This window comes from Caretta caretta, chromosome 7 (genome assembly GCF_965140235.1).
Source record: "Caretta caretta isolate rCarCar2 chromosome 7, rCarCar1.hap1, whole genome shotgun sequence".
In the NCBI taxonomy this organism is placed as follows: Eukaryota; Metazoa; Chordata; order Testudines; family Cheloniidae; genus Caretta; species Caretta caretta.
This window is the reverse complement of record NC_134212.1, coordinates 88757554-88778167: the sequence shown is the minus strand read 5'-3', so window position 1 is coordinate 88778167 and position 20614 is coordinate 88757554. Positions and strand designations below refer to the sequence as shown.

The following is a 20614-nucleotide window of genomic DNA, read 5'->3' as shown; positions in this document are numbered from 1 at the left end:
TTGTGGAGAAAAGTAATGGCTAGCTACACATATGCTTAGATCCCAGAGACCTCAACAAGGCTATAAAAAGAGAACATTTCAAACTACCAACCAGAGAAGCGATGTCTCAACTTGAAAATGGCTCAATATTACAGTAAATTGGATACAGTTTATGGTTTTTGGCAGCTTAAATTAATTGAAGAAAGTTCAAAAATGTGTACATTTAATACCCCATTTGGAAGATACAGATTCTTATGCTTACCCTTCAGCATAGCTTCACACTAGAAGTGTACCACAAAACCATACATATGAACATATTAATAGTGTTGATACCTCAATGGATGACTTCATCATCTTGGGCTCAACAAAAGGGAAGCATGATTGTAGAATTCAGGAAGTCCTGGACACAACTAGAGATGAAAAACTCAGCTAAATAGGGAGAAATGGGTTTTAGGGGTTACAGAACTGACTTTTATTGGGACATTATTTCCAACAAAGGCGTAAAACCTGATAAGAGGAAGATTTCAGCCACTGAAATGATGCCACATCCCCAGTCAAAGAAAGATGTCCAATGGTTCCTGGGAATTGTTAATTATCTTGAAAAATGCATACCTAATCTACCTACCCAAGCAGTGGCTTTGAGAAAACACCTAGAGAATAAAAATGAATGGTATCGGGATGCAGAACAGGAGGAATCCTGGGAAGGTTTAAAATTACAGATACAAGAACTAGTGTTGAAGTTCTATGCACCAGGAAAACCAATTAAAATTTCAGCAGATGCTTTACCATCTGAGTTAGGTGCAGTGATTTTACAGAAGCATGAGGACTATTGGCAACTACTGGCATATGCATCCAAATAATTGACTGAGGCAGAAAGCAGGTACGCACAGATTGAGAAGGAGATTTTAGGAATATTGTTTGCCTGTGAGAGATTCAATCAGTATATTTATGGACAGACAGTGGAAGCTGAAACGGACCACCAGGCCCTGATGACGTTATTTAGCAAACTGCTAAATGATTGTGCCTTCACGATTCAAACAATAACGATAAAGCTGCAAAAGTATGTTTTGATTGTGATCTACACACCCATAAAATTCATGTTCACTGCCTATGCATTTTTTAGAGCAGTGGCTGCCACAAAACCATAGAAGACTTTAGAGACAGAGATGCAAGCCTATGCCTATTATTGTAAAGGCAATTCCCATCGCTAACAGGAAACTGCAACAAATAAGAGAGGAAATGGAGAAAGATGAATCATTGGGAATCTTTAATGAAGTGATAATTAAAGGGTTTCCTAAAGAAATGAGCAGTCATTGTTCAACTATAAGAGGCTACTGGAACTTGAGACATGAATTTACTGTGATAGATGGGGTGATTTTCAAAGGAGATAAGACTGTAATTCCAATGAGCCTCCAAAAAAAAAAAAAAGTAATAGAAGATCCACAAGGATCATTTAGGAATTGTGAAGTGCAAACAACTATCATGAGAGGTGCTGTATTGGCCGTGGATCAATTACAACAGAAGTGGGCAAACTATGGCCCGCGGGACTGTCCTGCCTGGCCCTTGAGCTCCCGGCCGGGGAGGGAAGTGTGGCTGGCTGCGGCGGGGCTGCAAGCTCCCTCTACTCAGAGCTGCATGGTAAGGGGGTGAGGGTGGGAGATGGATAAGGGGGAGTGGGTCCTGGGGGAGGGCAGTTAGGGGACAGGGAGCAGTTGGATAGGCATGGGAGTCCCGGGGGGGCCTGTCAGGGGGCAGGGGCGTGGATAGGGGTTGGGGAGGGTTGATTGGGGTCCTGGGGGCCCATCAGGGGGTTGAGGTGTGGCTAGGGGTCGGGCGGGGAGTCAGGGAGCGGGAGGGTTAGTTAGGGGGTGGGGTCCCAGGGTGGCAGTTAGTAGTGGGGGGTCCCAGGAGGGGGTGGTCAGGGGACAAGAAGCAGGGGGGGGGTTGGATGGGTCAGAGGTTCTGAGGGGGGCAGTCAGGGGCTGGGAAGTGGGAGGGGGCAGATAGGGGGCGGGGTCCAGGCTGTTTGGGGAGGCCCAGCCTTCCCTACCTGGCCCTCCATACAGTTTTGCCCCCTGATGTGGCCCTCGGGGCCAAAAAGTTTGCCCACCCCTGCATTACAACATTACTAATGTGGTAAAACTGCTTTTCATGGTTGAAATACAAGCCATACCAACAGGCAGAACCACTAAGATCTCATCCAGTTCTATAAAAGCCTTATGAGAAGGCAGGCACTGATTTATTTACCTGGTAATCAAAGGACTATTATTCTCTGTATCCAGAGAACTGCACACTGCACAGTACTAATAGTAAGTCAGTGATACCTGGCATGAAGGGAATCTTCTCCAGGCATGGAATTCCAGATGAAGGTTTTAGCCATAATGGGCTGCAATTTTCTAGTGCAGATTTTAGTCAATATGCCATAGATTTCAATTTTCATCACAAAACATTAAGTCCAAATTACTGCCAATCAAACGGACTTGTGGAAAGGTCTATACAGACCGTAAAGAACCTTATGAAAAAAAACTTTTGACAGTGGGAGTGATTTGTATAAAGCGTTACTGATTTACCAAAGTACATCCCTGAAGAACGGCTGTTAACAGGAAGAAGGATCACATCTAATTTTCCAGTTACTGATAACTTGCTGAACAATGAAACCATATGGAAGATAAAATACAATCAAAAGTGGACACCGAAATATTATTTTGACTAAAGGGACCATGATCTCCCATCTCTTAATCCAGGTGATAGTGTGCTCGAGGAATCACACCTCTAAGACTTGGGGCCAAAGGGCTACTATTAAAGAACATCTGAATCCAATAGACCAGACAAACCATGGGGACACAGTTAGATGTAATAAAAGGGATCTATGAATAATCCCAGAAAGTTTGAACACAGTGATAGTAGATGTGGACTCTGGCATTTTGGACTGATCCTTCATCAACATAAAAAAGAGAAAGTGCCAAGGAACAAGAGAACAACTCAGACTCTAATGAAAAGCTGATACTGAGAAGATCAGAGCAGGAGATTAAACATCCTGAAAGACTCATAGAGACTTGCTAACCTGCCTGGAGAAGAGGGATTTGAGGAAAATGAGTGGTAAAGACTCACTCAAGAGTGATGTGCTGGTAACCTTTCCTCTCCAGGCAGTTGACACATTGGGTTTTTGGAAATATACTACATGGGTTGAAAATTTAATGCATGTGTTATTAGATAGTTATTAGCTATTTATATATATCTATAAAAGAGTTAATTTGTTTTGCTTTAAGAGGGAAGATGCAGAGAGATGTTTGTAGAAGATTATAATTTAGAGACACTCCCTCATAAGGGACAATATTATGAACATAGGAATTGGGAAATGTGCCCTGGAGTGGTTGGGAACACTGCATGGCTGTGTGCAACAGTTCAGAATGCTCTTCAGTTTGTTTTATTACTTTCTCATTCACTGGTTTGTTATTTAATGAACCCCAAGATTGTTACATGGATAAACTCTATAAAAAGAGGTACAGCCACAGAAATATCAAATCCGAGGAGTAATTCAAGCCAAAGAGAAGCAAAGAACAGGACAGCAACAGTGGAGCTGGCCTTACACCCTTTCTTCCTGAAGTGACATGGTATACTGTTGAGTAATCTCTTGTTCTTTTAACAATGCATTTGGTATAATCTGTACAGAGCAAGGAAGAGTAGCATGTACAAGCTTACAAAAGTTAATACGTTGGTAACTTATAGTTTATTACTATAGGTATTAAGTACTTGGTAGATTCTACATTATTTATCCTCCAGGGTATAATTTTTAGATATTTTTCCTCATAATGTTCTAAAAATTTAAAATTATCCCATTTTTCTTGTATTGCCTCTGCCTCTCCTCACAGTTAGCAGTGCCTAGGCTAGCTGGGTCACTGTAGCAACACAAAGGCTCTAGATAAGCAGTCTCCCAGGAAACTTGGGGGGCAATTCCAAGACAATGGCTGAGTTATCAGCAGTGAAGATGACTTCCAGGTTCCTGCCTAAAGTTAAATAGTGATTTTGCAAAATCTGGGAACACAAAGATCAAATAGAAACTAAACAGTTAAAAACAGTCTCTGGAGAGCTAGAGAGGATAGGCGCAAGTGAACTGTTCCTACAAAGAACAGTCTGACAAGGAAGAGAAAGACAGATCCTGAGGGAGTGCCTGAAAGTAATTGCAGCTTTCCCTGGTTTCCAGGGACTGTATGTCCCAGGGAAAGATAAACATGCATATAGACACTCTATTGTCTTAAGATCTGTTTTGTTTGAAATTCTTTATTTAGAACCAAACAATACCCATCAGAAAGTCATCAAGTAGAGTATCTCTGATCATAGCTCTTGGAGGGAACAAAACTGCAGATATTGAACCTAAGTTAGGCCTGCTGAGGTAATTATGGTTAACACTTGAGGACTACAATCCAAGATCCAATTTGAGAGTGGTAGAATCATGTGATTCCACCCTGAGGGAGACACTGGCTTGAGGCCTGAGAGAGGGAAGAAACCAGACGTGGAGTTAGTCCAGTAACTGTGATTATGATAGCAGATTTTCCCCTGAAACAGAATTCTCCATCCTTTTCCTCCATGGTGATCTACTTTTAGACTAAAATAATATTTAGAGATCTACCATGCAACCTAAGTTTGTGCAAGATGATGGCTCCTTACTAAATACACTGAGTAACATAGCTAGTCAGGAATTTTCTAATTGTTCTTTGGCAAGAAAATGCCTATTTGTCAAAACAAACTTTTTGCAGGAGATTTTGTCAGGAAAGAATGTGGTGTGGGTCTTGCTGTCTACCCCAATTGTTTAGGTATTTGCCTGGAATATGGAAGATCCACAATCATGTACCTGTTCTGCCTGATTTGAAGCAAGGACTTGAACCTGGGTCTCCCACACCGAGACAAGCACCCTAAAATTAGGCTACAAAGTCAGTGTGTCTCTTTCTCACTCTCTCCTGTTGGAGCTGTTCCAGTTTGTATAAATAATTACATATTTATTCAATGAGTATTCACTGGGCCAGAGGTAGATTCTGGGTCCTGGTGGTTAGCGCACTTGCCTGGGATGTAGGAGACGAAGGTTCAAGTCTTTGCTCCAAATCAGGCAGAGCAGGTTTCTTTTACAATACAATCATCAAGCTTTCAGTCACCAAATAGTAGCAGTACGTTGAGCAGACATCTTCACTGAACTATACCCAATGGCAGATTTTTTTTCAAGATGATTGATTAATTAATTGCAATACAATGGACTGCTGACAGCTCTGAGTTATACTTATTAGATTTTGGCCACATTGTTGTGGGATCCTTCCAAACAGAGCACACATACGATCAAAGAAACTAAAATACATTGCAGGTAAAATGGAGTCATATGGAGAAAGATCTTCTAAAATCTTAAACACAAAGCATCCTTCCCCATATTACTGTGGTGCATTATATTCCAGGAGACACGTATAACAACAATTTTGTTTTTAAAGTAACTTCTTACACAGTGATTCAATGCAAAAAGTGCAAGGCATTGGAAAAACAAGCCCTCATGTGATAGAAAGACCTTTCAGCAATAATTCGTACAATGTACTAATGTGCTATAACAGCAACTTTCTCCTTTTATTATTTTTTCCTTCAAGGTAAAATAATGATCACCATGGGGGAAGTAGATGAAAATGTTTACCATGTGTAAAAATCACTTAATTTATTAATATTTTCAGTGGGATAATTTTGCACCATTTTCTTGAAGGAAAAAAAAACATATTCCCATAGAAGTACTGTAGTGCAATATCGTTATCTTGAAAGTGCAACTTACAAATGTAGAATTATTATTTTTTACATAATTGCACTCAGAAATAAAACAATGTAAAACGTTAGAGCTTACAAGTCGAAGCATGAAGGGGCACGAATGTTTAGCATATCTTGCACATAAATACCATGCAATGCTGGCTACAACCGTGCCAAGTGAACACATGTTCTCACTTTCAGGTGACATTATAAATAAGACACAGGCAGCATTATCTCCTGTAAATGTAAACAAACTTGTTTGTCTTAGTAATTGGCAGAACAAGAAGTGGGGCTGAGTGGACTTTTATGAGGTGAATTGAAAAACACCACTTCTTTTATTTATCTTTTTGATAGTGCAAATATTTGTAATAAAAATAATAATATAAAGTGAGCACTGTATACTTTGTATTCTGTGTTGTAATTGAAATCAATATTTGAAAATGTAGAAAAACGTCCAAAAATATTTATAATAAATTTAAATTGGTATTCTATTATTAACAGTGTGATTAAAACTGTGATTAATCATGACTTCTTAAAAATTTAATTTGTTTTGTATTAATCGCATGCATTAACTGTGATTAATTGAGAGCCCAAATTTAAACAATATGAAGAAGTTAGAGAAAGGGATTTGCAAATATCAGAATACTCCAGATCAGCTTTTACTGAAAGAAGAGGACCAGATCCTGATCCTAGATATGGCCCCTTTGCAGGGCTTCAATAGATGCAAAGGGGTAAGGAGTGCTCTAAATTACAGCTGTGATGTAACACCCCCTAAAAATATTATTATGCCAGCTGGAAATTGGAGTGCAGTGAGGCAATCTCTTTATAACAAGGAGCCAGAAGAAGATGGTCTAGTCATTTTGCCACCCACAGTGAAAAAATCTTTCTGGCCTTCCCCACCCTCCACATCAAAGCAAACAAATGCTGGTACATTAATTTAGCATTTCCTGAAAGATGATGAATGGACAATGTCCTACCCCCAACCCCCAGAACTTGCCGTGCTCAGAGCTGTCTAGGCTGGCTCTATGCCAGCTAGCTCGCACACCAGTCGAATCCTCATGTCTGTTTAATGCACTTTTACAAACCCTTTGTAAGGAAGAACAAAAATTACACTTAAAGCACATAGTTATAGGAATCATGGGGCTGATAATGGAAGAGACACTATGCTTTAAGTAAACAGGGGAAAGGGAAAAAGAGCTTAGTAGTACTTGATAATAGCACAAATACAACTACTTTTAAGATCCAGTTTGCTGTAAATCAATGGACTTGCTCTACCTTGATACTAGTGTAACAGAGCAGAACTGCATCAGGGTGTTTAAAATGAAGTTGCAAAAGGAAACAAAAATAATTTTCTTCTGAGAATTTGAAACATCAAAGTAGAGCATTAAATCATGAACGCATGCTCTCAAATGGACTGCAGGCTGTATTCATTAAGATTATCTGCCATCATCTCGCAGTGTGGGGTAGCGGACTAAAATTGGATTATCAGGACTAATACTTTGATTCACAACTAAGAAACAATTTTAAATGTTCTTTTTTTATTCCCCACCAGAATAAATTAATTTTGGGGAGGCGTCTTTAAAAGGAAAATTGATAAAATTACTTACAGTACACCCTAATATTTTTTTCTATCAACACAATTATATTTAGGTTTATGTGAGACGAGGCAAGGCCAGATGGCTACAGTGAAGTAATCCTGTTGGGATCCAGGAGGTGAGCGGGCTTCTGCCTGCCCACTACTAAAGGACCTCCCCACAGCCTAAGGGGATGATCCACAGGTCCGGGATTCCAAATAAATATGGGGGAAAACTAATGATAAAACAGGAATGGGAGTGAGATCACGGGGCAAAACAAAGGGAACCAGACGGGGACACGGAGCAGAGAACCCTGGACAGCGCTCACTGCCCTCAAAGGTGTCAGAGGACCCAGCGGATGTTGCCCAGAGGAACTCTGCCCGGATGCATGAACGGACTGAGGAGTGGAAATAGGCCCAACAGTTGCAGGAAACCCCATCGGCCAACCTCCTCTCCCTGGTTTTGTAGATGACCATTTTGGCCAGGGCTAGGAGGAGGTTGACAAGGAGGTACCGCGACTTTGTGGGGCCATGGATATGGAGGGCGTATCTGAACAGGTGATGGGAAAAGTGCAACCAAAAAGTAAGAACAGATCTAAAAGGAGCCGGAACAGGGGCTGCAAACTGGCGCACACCAGGTACATGTGAGCCAGGGTCTACCTCATGCCACAAAAGGGGTAGGTGTCCAGGAGGGGAGTGAACCACGCCAAGTACATGCCCATGCTCACGGCTCCGTGAAGGAGCCACCAGCTGATGTCCCTGGCGGGCCTCAGGACCAGGATGGAACATAGGCTGGCCCAACGGGGCTCCTCACCCTCCAGAGGTGGCAAGAGGTCCCGACACTTTGTGTCGGGGTGGACACGAGGGTGAGGGCATGAAGAGTGTAGAGCACAAGTGTGCACAGATGTTTTCTTGGTGCGGTCTGGAACTGAACCGGCTGCAAGTCGTGCAGCCAGTTCACGATAAAGGGGTGGTGTTAGGATATAGATATTCAGGCCTGTCGGTAAAGGCCCGTACTCGAAGAATTTAGGTGTATTCTTATCACTTGGCTAGTTATAGACGTATAAAAGAAAATCAAAATTACTGTCTGCTGGTGTCCTTCTCTTACTGTGACTGTCTGAGGCCCTGTTCTTAGGCTAAGGCCTTTGGATAAGCAGCAGAGGCAGCCATAAGCTGGGAAGCGACCGGTCACATCCTCACATTCCAAACTAGTCACATTGAAATAAGGTGCTATTGGGCTGTTAGGAATACAATCCTGTCCTGATAGTGCCTACCACCTCCAGAGAAAGGGAAGTGCCTAGAAAATGTAAAAGGAAACTTAGTTTGATAGCATCCTGTCTGGCAAGAACTCACTTATCAATAGCTGGGATGTGAAATCTTCACTTCTGTATTGTTTTGTCACTATAGTTCCCACTTTGCTATTGTCTGTCTGTATAATCTCTGTCTGGTTCTGTGATTGTTCCTGTCTGCTGTATAATTAATTTTGCTGGGTGTAAACTAATTAAGGTGGTGGGATATAATTGGTTACATAATCATGTTACAATACGTTAGGATTGATTAGTTAAATTTCAGGAAAATGATTGGCTAAGGTATAGCTAAGCAGAACTCAAGTTTTACTATATAGTCTGCAGTCAATCAGGAAGGGGGTGGGTGTGTGGGTAGGGGAAATGGGAACAGGGAAAAGGGGTAAGGAAATTGGAATCATGTTTGCTAAAGGGGAAAATGGGAACAGGGAATGGGGGTAAGGAAATTGGAATCATGTTTTGCTAAAGGGGGAAATGGGAACAGGGAATGGGGGTAAGGAAATTGGAATAATGTTTTGCTAAAGGGGGAAATGGAAACAAGGAATGGGGGTAAGAAAATTGGAACCATGTTTGGCTAAGGGCAGGAAATGGGAACAGGGACACAGGTAAGGCTCTGTGGTGTCAGAGATGGGAAGGGGGACACTAAGGAAGGAAACTGGAATCATTCTTGCTGGAAGTTCACCCCAATAAACATTGAATTGTTTGCACCTTTGGACTTCGGGTATTGTTGCTCTCTGTTCATGCGAGAAGGACCAGGGAAGTAAGTGGGTGAAGGAATAAGCCCCCTAACAGGTGGGATGGCCAGGTAGGTCCACGGGACAGGGGCCCGATGAAAAGGTCTGGAGGGCCTGGGGTGTGGGTGGACGGGGCATGCCCTCTCGTAGGACCCAATCGAGGAAAATGCGAGCCGTGGGCGGTAAAGCGGCCCTGACTTCCTGAAGTACGCACTAGGGCGTATGAGGCCTGGAGAGCCCCATGCGCTGAGTGAGTGCTTCAGGGGATCCAGCTGGTCTCCGATTCTGGTGACTTCTGCCAGGATCAACCTCTGGCGCACCGAGGGGGACTCCGCCACCTGCACATGGAGCTGGGGGTTGTGTAGCAGGGGCTCCACGAGGAGATCCATCCTCTCGGCATCCGAAACCAGTTTCCAGGTCCGGAGGAGGTCCTGGTAGAAGGGGTCTTTGTAGCCCAGCGGGAGAGGGCTAACAACAGAGAGGGGTTTCCCCAGGGCAGAGAGGGCGGGTACCAGGGCAGCACTGGGAAGGAAGGGAGGGACAGAGGTCAGGACCAGTCGGATGCCCAGTTCTTCCAGCAGCTCCAAGGGGATGAACACCCCCCCGCAAGCCCTTTACTACCGCCTTCTGGGCGACAGCCTCCAGCGCCAGGAAGACAACTACCTTCCTGTACATTTTGGAGGCCGCCACGATGGCCATGGGCCCCACCACCCTCACCAACGCCTGCACGTAGGTCTCCAACGCCCGTCCACGTAGGGACGAGGCGGGCACCAGGAGGCAACGGGCACCGTGATTTCTGGTCAAGGTAGGGAAGGGGACCCGGCCACCAGAGATGGAAGCGGAGGTGGTCACCAGGGGAGGGGACATAGCGGCGGGTGGGGGGGGGGTCACCGCCACCTGGGGGGCGAGAGAGGGGCACCTGCAGAGCTGGTGGAGGGAGCAAAGGGGAGGGATGCCACAGCCGCTGGTGGGGCTGCAGCAGAGGGGGCAGCACCTACTGTGGAGGGCTTTGCCTTTTTGGCAGGGTCCTTACCATTCTTTTTTCCCTGGCCTTTCCCGCTGGCTGGGGGGCCCCCCCTGAGTCGGAGGGGGCAACGGACATGGCAGCAATGGAGTCTATCTCTGTACCCATCACTGCCGGTACCACAGCGGGGGCGGTAGCAGGTGGTTTGGCAGCGGCGGTCGATGTGGGAGCCACAGGGGACGATGGGGGGGCAGGTGGAGGAGGGGCAGTGGGGGCTGCTTGAGGGTTCCCACCCACCTTATCCCCACCATAACAAGCGCAGATGGAGGACAAACACCGGAGGGAGGGTATCGAAGGGGAAAACAGGGTGACCACTCCTCCCCGCTAGGCTGCAGGCAGGGGAGGAGGGCACCGGGAGGGGAGGGCTGGATGGTGGGGCTATCAAGGACTTGGGGGGGTTCAGTCACCAACACAGGATGGGATTCTGGCTCCTCTAGCTACACTAGGGGAGGGGGAGGTTATAATAGCATTGGAGGAGTGCAGTGACACAGGGGTTCAAACAAAAAAGGGGAGGGGCACAAGCGCATGGGAAGGGGGCATGGGCGCATGAAACAAGGGGCTCATCAGGGCAGGGGACCCCAGCAAGGGGCGGGGGGGGGACAACCAAGCTGGAGGTAGGACAAGGAAACCAAGGGACTAGCTTCAGAGGCTGGGTGGGACAAACAACACTGCAGAGGGAAAAGCGTGGGGCACGGAAACAAACTGAAGCTGCTGAGGGGCTGGGGCAAAAGAGGGGGGCAAAGGGCTACAAAGGGAAAGGGAGAAACTGCTGCAGGAAAAGGGGGGTGTCAGTCCAAGGGGGAGGCACTTGTGCCCACGTGTGCTTGCAAAAAAAGTCAATGGTTGCTGGCTGCTGCTTCAGGTCCAAATAGTGGAAACAGGGTGTGGCAAGCCAAGCAAGCAGCTGACTCCTTGAGGCAGGAGCTGAGGCAGATGGTAAGCAGCCAGTGGGGGTGATGGAGGGGGCAGCAATGGTGGTGGTGGGGACTATGGGGGGACACAGATGGACCAGGGGCAGGCTCCACACCACACCCCCTGTGTTCCCACAAACACAGTCAAGACCACCACCACAAGAGCACAGTTTGAAAATTACTCAGTCCTTGAAGGCCCCCTCCACAGTGGTCTGCAGAGGCTCTGCATGCTCCCCCAGCAGAAGATGGTCCCCTTCTTCCTCCTCCTCGAGGCTCCAGCAGCTCCCAGGCAGCAACAGGAGCTCCAGCAGGCAGTCTGGTGGCCAGGCAGGAAGGACCTCTCACAGATGGTGATGGTATCCACAGCAACAGCCCCTCACTCCCCTCCTCTGCGGAGTGGGCCAGCTGCTCCCCTCAAGGGGCTGCAGCAGGAACAGCAACAACTGGGAGGGGGGGTGGTCCAGCATCCAGGTAGCAGGGGGGTTGTCTGGTCCAGCCAGGGGAGTAGCTGGAGCAGGAGCAGCGCTGAGAGCCTAGGGCCTAGCAGCACCCCCAGCAGCAACAGCAGCCTCCCACCTCCCTCCAAATGAGAGGACTATAGTAAAGTAATGGGAGACAGAGATAGTAGCCACAGGCTAAACAAATCCCTGTTACCAGAATAAGCAAATGGCAGCTGCTCCAGGTCAATTAAAACACCTGGGGCCAATTAAGATCTTTCCAGAAGGCAGGGAGGACAGCTAGGTTGACTGGGACACCTGAATCCAAGCAGGGGCTGGCTGAAATTAGTTGAAAGCCTCCCAGTTAGGCAGGTGGGTGTGCATGTCAGGAGCTGTAGGAAGAAGTTATGCTGTTAGAGGGGCTGAGCAGTATACACCATATCAGCCACAAGGAAGGAGGCCCTGAGGTAAGGGTGAAGTGGAGCCTGAGGAAGTGGGGACTGCTGTAGGGAAGTAGCCCAAGGAATTGTATGCGTCCTGTTTCTAAAAATTCAGCTACCATAGCTGATACTATTAGGGTCCCTGGGCTGGTGCCCGGAGTAGAGGGTGGGCCCGGGCTTCTCCCTTTACCCCCGATGAATCACTGAGACTAGGAGACAACAGAGACGGCAAGGGAGGATAGCTTCTCCTCGCCTCCCTCGCTGACTTATGATGAAAATGGCTCAGTAGGCTGTGACCCTTGACTCTAGAGAGAGAAGGGCTACGTGGAAGGTCACAGTGAGCCTCTGAGGGCTAGCGAAATCCATCAGGAAATGTGGGACCCACAGAGACAAGGACAGAGCTTTGTCACAATTTTATTATTTATATATTCATCTATCGATAGATAGATGAATTAAATTACTCATTGTGGATTGAAAATGTATGACAAATAAGAGTGACCACTGTGAGTTAAGCAACTGCCAGGGAGGGTTACTAACTAAATGACCCAAAATAAGAAAAATTATTAATGGTCTTTACTGTAAGAGACAGATAGCAGGAAAGGTAAACTAAGCTCTCTTTTTTTTTTAAAAAAAAAAGAACATACATGCTAGTTTTGTACAGTGTGCGTGTGCTGAAAAGAAGAACTTCACTTACCGGGTCATTAGGATTGTACTGGATGACATACTCTATCTGGCCATTGGGACCATCGTCTATGTCCATGGCACCACTGTTCCCAGAGAATCCTGTGAAGATTGTGGTTCCAACTGGTGTTAACTACAACAAAAACAAAAAGAATATACATACTTCAAAAACACTTGGAAACTACTGAAAAAAATGAGAGAGAGGCTGCTATTCCCTCTCTCACAACATTTTGTGCCTAAAAGTTCAAAGAAAATATGGGGATAAGTTATAGGCCCAATACTTTCAGTCTCTGGTTTAGATCATGTTATTTCCCTGAAAGAGGATTAAAACCATAGATGGGGTTGACTTAGATAACTTCCATGCATCAATACAGTAATCTCTTTGTTGACATACTTTTGAGTTAAGGGCCAACAAGCTTTGGAAAGAAAGAGAAAAGAAGAAAGGATAAGAGAGGGCAAAAGAGAAAATAAACAATTGCCTCCCTCTTCAGATTGGGGAAGCGTAAACAAAGATGACAATTAAAAAAATTAAATATCCATTTATTGTACAATGCATTTCATGAAAATGTTGAAAGTACAATGCAAGATAAATGATATATATACACGTAAAACAGAATATTTATAGCTTTAATAAACTTATATATAAGAAAAAAGATTTTAATACTCTAAAGAGATATTCTGAAACTCAGAGTTCTTGCTACTGTGGTACAAAAGCAATGACAATGTTTCACCATGTTTTGCTAGGGACAATTTTATACCCCATACATTGGTTTTGAAAATACTGTTTTCCAACAGTAGTTGAGCAGTTAGGGTGAATTCCTGGCCCTGTTGAAGTCAATTGCAGAACTCCCACTGAGTTCAGTGGAGTCAGAATGTCATCCTTAATGTTCGGAGTTAGACATACTAGAAACAAAACCAAAATAAATAAACCAAACCCCTAATTTGGGCTGTAAATAGAAACAGAATATTATTTCTGATTAGAAATTAATCACCACTAACTGCATTATTGGACCAATTCCTGCTCTCTTGCAAAACTCTAGAAAACAGGATATGTCCAGAGGATACCACCTGGAGTCAGGGGAACAGAATCCCCCGTTCAGGAAAGAGAGCATCAGAGCGGCACTCTAGCTCACCATTAGCTGTAGTAGTAGCGACTGCCCCAACACACTCATTAGATGGAGTTTTAGTCACTGTTTCCCCGCCACAACTCCCCAGCCATGCTGCTGTTAAGACAAAGCTGAGGGGCCAGAAAGTAATTCTCCTCGGTACATAGGGCCCAACACAATGACAGTTTTATTGCTTTTCAGACTTTGCATGCAAGCAAAAAGAGGAAAGGATTTGTCCCACAGAGTTTATTAAAAAATAAACATTTCTGTAATAAATGCAGAATATAATTGCCACATTACATAGTTAACATCACACAACAATAATTAATATCTTCCAACTTGCATTGTTTTCTCCTGTATCCTTGGTTTGATTTTTAAAACTTGTTATTTAGGAAGTTTAGATTTCTGTAATCAGTATTTTCAGAGCTAACAATTAAGCTCTGGAATAAAACCCATTTCTTTGCAAAGTCTTGTTTCGGAGAACAGTGTGTACTGTATATTTTTCTTAACGCCAATCTGCATTATATATACTTAAACCATAACTATATATCTTTTTGCTACCAACTTGATTTGCCTGCCAGTGTCCTAGGCTGTAAAAATACTACCCATGCTATAGAAGTTGTGAATAAGAGAGTTGACGTCCCCCTCAGTTCCTATTAATTGCTTTCTTACATCATTCTCCATGGAGTTCATTACCTTATGCTTTGCACCCAAGACTCATTGCCTTAAATCTCTTTTACAAGAGCAAACTTAAAAAAAATTAGGGAAACAATTGTCCCAGAAACTTGGATGAAGTTGTATAAAATTAGAGCTAAATGCCTAAACCAAGTTGGATATTTTACTGTTTTACTATTAAGAACAGTATTTTTCAGGATTCTTGCCTATTTTGTTAAACAGGCTATAAAGAAATAGAGAAAATAATCAAAAGACTTCAGATATTTTATGGTGAAATGTGACTATTTATTTATTAAAATAAAATATTTGAGATCAGTCATTGAAAAGATATTTGATTTTCACAATAAGTTAGATGCATCGTTTCAAGGAGATGTTCATTCTAGTGGTTGGTCTGAGGGTCACTATATGATGGCGAATGCTCTCTTACTTATCTACACACAGTCAGAATGGTAAAAAGCTGCAGAGCTCCCTGGAAAAAAGAGGAGGAAATGACACCGACGATGAGATGTATATGCCCACAAAGGGCTAGCAAGGAGAGGGTTAAGCACTCGATAAAATGCAGGATTTGTCAGCATAGCACTGAGCTGGGACAGCTATGATGAGGTAAGTAATTTCATGGTACTCTATAAGAGAGCGACTTTCTCAGATTTGGACTTGACTTCAAGAGCCAGAAACACTCAGCAGAGGGAAACAATTACTAGCTGGAAAACAAATTATAGCTGTCCAAAGCCACCCCCTTCAACTGTGTGAGAACAAGAACATAAAATTGGAAAGAAAAGAGTCAGCAAGCAAAAGGTAACTAAGGCAGAACTTGTAAATAAGTGCAGACCACATTGTAAAAGGGTGGAAAGATTCTGATTCAGATCAACAGAGGGGCTAGGATTCTAGCTCCTGGAGTCAAGAGTTTACACAAGAATCTCAGTTTTTCTTTCTTTCTTTCTTTCTTTTTAAAGCTGATTCAAGGCCAGATTTTTAAATGTATTTAGGTGCTTAAAGATGCAAATAGGCACCAAACTGGATTTTCAAAAGTCCTACATGCATATAGTGGGAGCTAGGCATCTAGGAGGCTATCTGCATCTTTAGGTGCCTACATACTTTTAAAAATCTGGCAGTCAATGAAGAAAGTATAGATCATTTAACTCTACTCTGAATACAAGGGAGATTGGGATAGTCCTCTAGATGAGGAGCTACGAGCAGCTAAGCCTAAGGACAAGGGTATGGTTCATACAGTGTTACTTTATTAACAACATTGATTCCAAAATGAGGCATCAGAAAGGATGACATTTTTTCTTCAGAGTTGTAGGGTTTTTTTGCAGTTAGGTTGGACCTCTACCCATGTTAGAATACAAAAATACCCATACTGGGTCAGACAAACAGTTCATCTAGCCCACTATTCTGTCTTCCCACAATGGCCTTGCCAGACATTTCAGAGGGAATGAACTGAACAAGGCAATATCAAGTGATCCATCCCAGTTTCTGACAGAGGGCCGGTCTACACTACCACTTAACTTGATGTAATTTACATTGCTCGGGGTGTGAAAAGGAGACCCCACTGAACGGCATAAGTTACATCGACTTAAGCGCTGTCCACACCAGCACTATGATATTTGGAGATGTTCTCCCGCTGACCTAGCTTCCACCTCTCATGGAAGTGGAGTAATTTTGATGACTAGAGAGCACTCTCCCATCAGCATAGCGTGTCTTCATCAGACGTGCTGCAGCTGAGCCTAGCGCACTAGTGTAGACTTGCCCAGAGGTTTAGGGACACTCAGATCATTAGGTTGTGTCTCTGACCATCCTAGCTAATAGCCATTGATAGATAAGTTCATGGAGGATAGCTCCAACTATTTTTTGAACTCAGTTATACTTTTGGCCTTCACAACATTCCATGTTTAACTTCTCATTTGGAAGCTGTTCCATCTTCCTAAACATTTTCCCCCCTTTCTCTTTACAGTTCTAATTCATCTTTTTTGAGATGGGGAAACCGGAACTGCATACTGTATGCACGGTGTGGTAATACCATTGATTTAATACAGTGGCACTGCAATATCTTCTGTCTTATTTTCTATCCTTTTCCTAATGATGCCTAATATGTTAGCTTTTTGACTGCTACTGCACATGCAGTGGATGTTTTCAGAGAACTATGCATGATGTTTCCAAACTCTCTCTCAAGTGGTAACAGCTAATTTAGACCCAAACATTTTGTATTTTGCATGTTTAGTTGGGACTATATTTTCCAAAGTCATTACTTTGCAATTATAAACATTGAATTTCATCTGCTATTTTTTGTGCAGTCACCCAGTTTTGTGAGATCACTTTAACTCTTGGCAGTCAGCTTTGGATTTAACTATCATAAGTAATTTTGTATTGTTTGCAAACTTTGTCACCTCACTGTTTATCCCCCTTTTCTAGATCATGTATGAATATATTGAACAGTCCTGGTCCCAGTACAGATCCTTGGGGGATTCCACTATTTATCTCTCTCCCTTGTGAAAACTGACCATTTACTCCTACCCTTTGTTTTCGGTCTTTTAACCAGTTACTGATCCCTGAGAGGACCTTCTCTCTTATCCCATGACTGCTTACTTTGCTTAAGAGTCTTTGGTGAGGGACCTTGTCAAAGACTCTCAAACTCCAAGTACACTGTATCCACTGGATCACCCTTGTCCACATGCTTGTTGAACCCCTCGAAGAATTCTAATAGATTGGTGAGGCATGACTTCCCTTTACAACAGCCATGTTGACTCTTTCCCAGCATATTATTTTTGTTTATGTGTCTGAGAATTCTGTTCTTTACTGTAGTCCACCAGTTTGCTTGGCACTGAAAATAGGCTTATGGCCTACAATTGCCAGGATCGCCTCTGGAGCCATTTAAAAATTGTGTTACATTAGTTATCCTTCAGTCACCTAGTGCAGAGGCTGATTTAAGCAATAGGTTACGTAACACAGTAATTCTGCAATTTCATATTTGAGTTCCTTCAGAACTCTTGAATGAATACCATCTGGTCCTGGTGACTTATTACTGCGTAATTTATCAATTACATAACAGACTTCTACAATGTGATCCCAGATCATTTATCTTGAACCACAGACATGCAACCGAAAGAAACTGCCATTCCAGCATGCAACGCTCCATGTTTTTAAGTCACAAAGCGGAATCTTATGCTGGATCCTGTAGCCTCTATAGAACATACCAATATTAATCAGTAGTGGTGGCTGTTATTTGTTTAGTACACAGTAAGTTGCTAATGAAGCCCTCACTTAGACAAAGCTTTGTGGTCACTGCTTTACACATTGGAAATGGTCTTAAAATCTGTACCTATCTCATCATTTATTTTACTATGTTTGTAGTTCTGTGAGTGCAAGTTGTCAGTGTATTAAGGGGAGATGATGTGACATTTTGTATTTCTTAAGGATATTATTTAGATAGGCTTGTTACATCTCTGAATTCTCTGGCCCCTGAAAAACAAACGTCATTGACAATGCTAACTTTCAAACAAGTAGTGCATTTCATTTTCCTTGTGTGTGTTTCTTTCAAGAAAGTCATACAAAAGTTATTAAAAAAAATTGGCAATACAGTCACCATCACACTTTTTAAACTTTTCATTTGCAGGTCATTAACATCCCCATCAGATTCCCTATAAGAAGTCCATGAATACCATAGTACCATTAATCAGGCAAAAGGTAAAATTCTGAAGATTTTAATGGTGATCACAGCGAATTCAATTCTCTCTCCTTGTTCTTATAGTATTAAATAAAAATCCATTTTGGACTTAAGGTGGAAGGGTGAAGAGAATAAAAATTCACGGAATAAGATGAAGGATTCTATCAGTTTAAACCACATTGTTGAGTTATACTCAAACTGACATAGTTGTGTAAATGGAAAATGTAAAAGGAACCCACATTCCAAAAGGAATGATTTGGTACTATAAAATGAATTACAGTTGCATGTTATAACTGCAAAGGTCAAAGCCTGCAGCCCTGATTTATTCTAGATATAACGCATTAAATCAGTACAGATTTGCTGACCTTCATGAATTTAGCAATGTGCATTCCATTTGTCTGCCATCTTGATATTTTTGATTCAAAAGGTGCTATTGGACATCTCCTCACTTCTGGCCTTAGAGTATATTTATTCTTTTTCTCTTCCTTTTCTCTGCATTTTGTTCTATACAATATGAATAAATTAGAAAGGAGATTGAACCAAAATCCTGCATTTGAACACCCTCTGAACTTTAGGAAAATTTTCAATATGGATTCAAACTTTAGGACTGCCCCAAACCCCTCGTCAAAATTTCTTCAGACTTTGGATCAATTTACATTAAGATCTGAACTACAAGTCTCATGTGCACTGCACGAATGAACTTGATGAAGAGGAGAAATTAATATAGTCCATTAGAGACTGGCACAGTATAGACAAAAGTTGTACCAGCTTTTTACAGACAGATCTGAAATGCAGTAAGGTATTATAAGTAGGCACTACCATTTTTATTGAGTTTTATGCTGAAGGGACTAGACTGCGATCACAACAATCATTTGATCTCTTCAGTATAAAGACGAGCTGCCTCAGCCACAGTTCAGCTTTTAAAGGGTGCTTTGAGGGCTGATCCAACTCCCACGGGGAAGCTGGAACTGGGCATGAATGATACTTCATTCAGGGAAAACCTTGTAGGAAGAGTACATATATTAAGGTATTCTTATTTATTGAATAGATCTGACTTTTGACCTAACAAACAGGCAAAATTACATAGGAATACTTACTGCACCTCTCATTAAAGGAGACATTACAGAGTATCTGATTCCTAATTAGACAATTCTATCTTCAAGATAAAGATCTTTAAATTTGGTTTTCTGGTGTCCATATGTTACAAAGTAATACCCAAAGCAGAAACCAAATAGATAATGTTTTATTAAGAGGATATGTCACATCAGACCCTGAAATACAGAAACAATTCCAGAGAGCAACTTTCCTGTAAAGAGCGCCAAAATAGCAATTTGATATAACAGTAGGTGGTTATGTGGAAATATATTCTATTCTAAACATATACTGCAGAAACTAGGGAAAAAATCTTTCCTCCAGAAATTCACAGCCACATGCTTACTGCTTAACAAACAGTAATGGATTTTGTATAGCAAATGGCAATGCTATATCATGATAATAGGCAACCAATATATGTTTTGGTAATCAGTCCAGAGATGATATATGGGATGTTCTTATGACCTCTTTTGTCATAAAAAATTGCTTTCATACCAATTTCCTTCAGACAGTATACTGTAAAATAGCTTGTGAACTACTGGCCTTTCCCTAGGGTAGAGAATATTAGGGAAAGCTGGTTCTAAAAACTACCAACTCCTTCTACTTATTACTTCGGCAGAAAAAAAAAAACCCTGGAAGCTCAGTGTAGTACATAAAATGTGACTGTATATGTTAATTTTTTTCAGATTGACAGCTGAATTAAGGTGTTGGAAGATGGATGCTCAGTCTCTAAAGAATAACAGATCCTTTATTATTTTGAGCACAAAATCAACCACACCATTTTTATGTAAAACACTGTGTATTTAAGTTTGCCTCAAAGACATTTGATACAGGCCTCTGCAAAACCAGCCTGCTCACATCTCTGCTCTCAGTTCATCCTTCTCCATGCCTCATCCATCATTTATTTCAAACTTTCCTTCTTTCTGCTTGCATTTTCTCACTGTTATTTGAATGTCTTCTTCCTTTTGGCCTCACTTCTGGTGGGCAAACCTCTCTCTCTCCAAAAATTTCTTCCCTGAAGCCTTTCTAAAGTGACCACTGCAATAGGACGACATCATCTCAAACTCATGTTAACCCCCCTTGATCAGGACACACAAGAGAGTGAGGCCATTAGAGCTGGCCATTAAACAAAAGTTCTCCTTTGCCAAAAATGAGGTTTTAACATTTGCTTTCATTCTGCATTGCAATAAACTAGACTTTTAAAAAACTCTCTAAAACAATC

General features: G+C 42.6%; 1 protein-coding gene across 7 annotated transcripts in view; it reads right to left on the bottom strand.

Moving 5' to 3' along the window:
• The window catches only part of PCDH15 (protocadherin related 15), a 1356473-nt gene that overhangs the window by 473024 nt on the left and 862835 nt on the right, over window positions 1–20614 (bottom strand). For all 7 annotated transcript variants that reach the window (XM_048859211.2, XM_075130916.1, XM_048859220.2 and 4 more), the window contains one exon: window positions 12869–12988. In XM_048859211.2, the coding sequence (XP_048715168.2) occupies window positions 12869–12988 (120 nt within the window). The remainder of the gene's footprint in view (window positions 1–12868; window positions 12989–20614) is intronic.